We start from the raw sequence: 3,342 nt of genomic DNA, 5'->3' as shown, positions 1-3,342 counted from the left end.
GAAAAACAGCTTTTATCTCAAGGCCATCAGACTGTTAGACAGCCATCACTAGCACAGAGACTTGAAAATCACTGGCCACTTTAATAAATGGAACACTAGTCACTTTAATAATGCCACTTTAATAACGTTGACATATCTAGCATTACCCATCTCATATGTATATACTGTATTCTATACTATCTTAATCATGTTTACATATCTTGTATTACCCATCTCATATGTGTATACTGTATTCTGTACTATCTTTTGCATCTCAGCCTATGCCGCTCTGACAATGACATTGCTCATCCATATATTTATATATTCTTATTCCATTCCTTTACTTAGATTGGTGTGTATTAGGTATTTGTTGTGGAACTGTTAGATATTACTTGCTAGATATTGCTGCACTGTCGGAACTAGAATCACAAGCATTTCGCTACACTTGCGATAACATCTGCTAACCATGTGTATATGACCAATACATTTGATTTGATTTGATTTGGGAGAGGGACCCTAAGAGGCTCCTGGTGAGTAGCAGACTTTTGCCAGGACAGAGTGATAGGCCTACCAATGAAATGTGCTTCAGTGAGGTTGGCTTTTTAGCGTTCATTGCCATGGTGCTCAACTGTACTGCAGAAATAGAATGTACATTACAGAAAATAGGTGTTGTGGTGGCAGCTGCAGAGAAGTATTTGGGTTTACGAGATTTTACTGCAGAAGAGTTACAGGGTGTGTTTTATTTGACAACTTTATTATTTCATTCCAAGTCATCATCTCATCTCTAGAGATGTTGCTCTGCTGTCTGACAAAATCACTATTTTGTAGTTCTTCAAAGGAAATAAGGCATACTTTTATGACTGCTGAATACCAACTATCAATCACTTAGATCATGTATTTTCAGGTAGAGATACCTTGCGAAGTATCAGCTGTTCTCTATATCCCCTCACGATTGCGCAGTGCTGTCTCTTCCATAGCAGGTGAGATTCGCTTGGGATATTGTTGCACATGTTTTTGTATCAGGCCTTATGTTTTCTTGTGTTGTTTTTTTGTGTACAGGGTTTGCCTTTGTCGTTCTGCTCAGCTATAAGAATCTGGATACTCTGAAGGACAGTTTTTCTCATCAGAGCCAGCAGCTCATGTCCAGTGCTGTGACGGTGTCCGTTAGCAACTCCAACACAACAAACCTGCCCCAACCGGTTAATCTCACCTTCAATCACCTGCAGGTAACACTTGTGTCTCTTCTTAATAGTCTCTGGCTGTCAGTAAAACATGTTTTTCATTTATATATTTTGCATGAAGTCACATTTTTTCCCGAATTGACTGAGTGAAAATGGAATGAACCCCAACTCATATATACACTGTATCCTAGTCCAGTGATGTTGACCCCACCTGTGTTTATTGGTCGGATGAGAATGGACCGGGGGAGTGGTCTGGGCGGGGTTGCACTTCAGTGATGTCAAACTCCACCCACACTGTGTGCTCCTGCAACCATCTCAGCACATTTGCTCTGCTGAAGGGAATCCATCAGAAAAAGGTGATGATAAAACTAACCAGTTTCCATCCAACTTTTTTATGCGAGTAAAGTATATGTCGGATAAAAAATTTAATAACAGAACTGATGGAAACAGAAAATGTTTTGGTAAACTTTCAAAATGTCAAGAAAACAAAATACGCTAGACAAGGTGGGATCTTTTTGTTTCGGTAAAAATAATTATGCAAGAAATGTAGGTGGAAACGCTTTTATGCGTAAATATTGATATAATAACCATCATATCGAAGTACATTTAGAGTCACGCTATGACGTGTGTGGTCCTCCCTCTACGACTCGTCAGGAAAGCATGCAGTTTATTAGGCACCAGATTAAATACATTTATGATGAACTTCACAAGGTGGTAAATGTGCAAGGTCATGAGCTCTCCAATAAATATCGAGGGTCTTATTCTGGTGACATGATCATCGATGCTTGGCTGCAGTTTGACAAATAAAACAATCTCGCTTTTTTGTCCATAATAATCTCATCATGTAGGCTATACGTGCACTCTAGCCAACAGCGCACATATACTTATCCATAAACAGCGCTGTGGACTAGAGCGCAGGTGCCAATACCGGAGTGGGCACACTTCCAATATCAGTAGAGTTGAAAATGCCATCGAAAGCCATTAAACTTTTTTTTGGTACATGGGAATTTAACCGCAAAGTGTATTTGTATGTGCACTATGTCATCACGCACAGCCCTTTATCTGTCAATTTGATGGAAACACCTCTCTGTTGGAAAAATTGTAGTGTTTTAAAGCGCATTTTAGAATATTCCCATGTAAATCTGTCGCCAATTGGATGGAAACATAGTTAGTGTAGCACATCTGAAGGGGGAGAAAATATATTCCCTGATATCTGTGTCAGAGACTTCCTTTGGTTCCACTGGAAATGTTCATGTTCTAAACTGCTAAATGTAAGTGTTTGATGCATATGTCATATTATTTAAGTATTTGATGCATTTGTCACATTATTTAGGAGAGTTTGATGCTTGTTGAGTGCTGATGTTGTTTTGTTCATACTGTCTAGATGGTGTGTCTAATGCTTGTTATTCCTCGTTGGCAGAGAAGCGGCCAGCTGTCGGTGGTGATGTGGGTGGGCATTTCTGTGGCACTGGCCTTTGTGGTCCTGTCCCTGATCACGATCCTCTGGTGTCGCAATTTCAGCCGCAAACGCCGTGGAGGACACCGGCTGCAACATGATGTACAGCTCCATAGCAAATAAGACATGGATTTGAACTATTGGTGTTATAAGAAAAGCTTTACTTGGAATCCATTTGCAACATTGTCTCTTGGCTTGCAAGGACATCCAAATGCCAGCATTTTTTATTTAATTAAGTAGTATAAAAATGTATCAAACAAACAAAAATATAAGAACACATAACTTTATGTTAATAGATATACAATATCTCATGTATATAACGCTTAAAAGTTCCAGACTGTAACGGCAGAGCTCTCATCTCTATGGCAAAATATATAAGTCATTTTAGTCTCATAAGCATGGTCTGTAATTTGTAGCATACATTTTTCTAGAATAGTGGTATATCCACTCAAACCTGTATTTGTCCAGTATCATGCCACTTGGTTGTTGTTGTAACTGAGTTATTTTAAGTGAAAGTAATATTTGTCCTGTGTATTAAAACGTATTTTAATCCAAAAATCATCTTGCTATTATTTGCTCCATTCTGATTCAAATATCTAAATATGAGCTGTCCATTTCTTAAAAACTAAAGCACTACACCATACTGAAAGTACAATGAATTTGATCATTGCACACCCAATTTGATTTTTTTTGCCTCAGTAGGCTTGCCCACATGGTGTAAAGACT

At 38.6% G+C, this 3,342-nt stretch overlaps 1 protein-coding gene across 1 annotated transcript; it reads left to right on the top strand.

The window, feature by feature from the left end:
* Window positions 1-871: 871 nt before the first annotated feature.
* On the top strand, window positions 872-3,042 carry LOC311107215 (adhesion G protein-coupled receptor E3-like; the record flags this gene model as incomplete). The annotated part of the gene is made up of 4 exons (XM_084149709.1): window positions 872-959; window positions 1,039-1,205; window positions 1,352-1,516; window positions 2,581-3,042. 4 exons carry the CDS (start codon window positions 872-874, stop codon window positions 2,737-2,739), a joined length of 579 nt encoding a protein of 192 aa, XP_084005835.1. The 3' UTR covers window positions 2,740-3,042.
* Between the last annotated feature and the right edge of the window lie 300 nt (window positions 3,043-3,342).

Source organism: Coregonus lavaretus (assembly GCF_964263955.1).
Source record: "Coregonus lavaretus genome assembly, chromosome: 32".
NCBI lineage: Eukaryota > Metazoa > Chordata > Actinopteri > Salmoniformes > Salmonidae > Coregonus > Coregonus lavaretus.
This window is presented reverse-complemented; position numbering and strand designations above follow the sequence as displayed.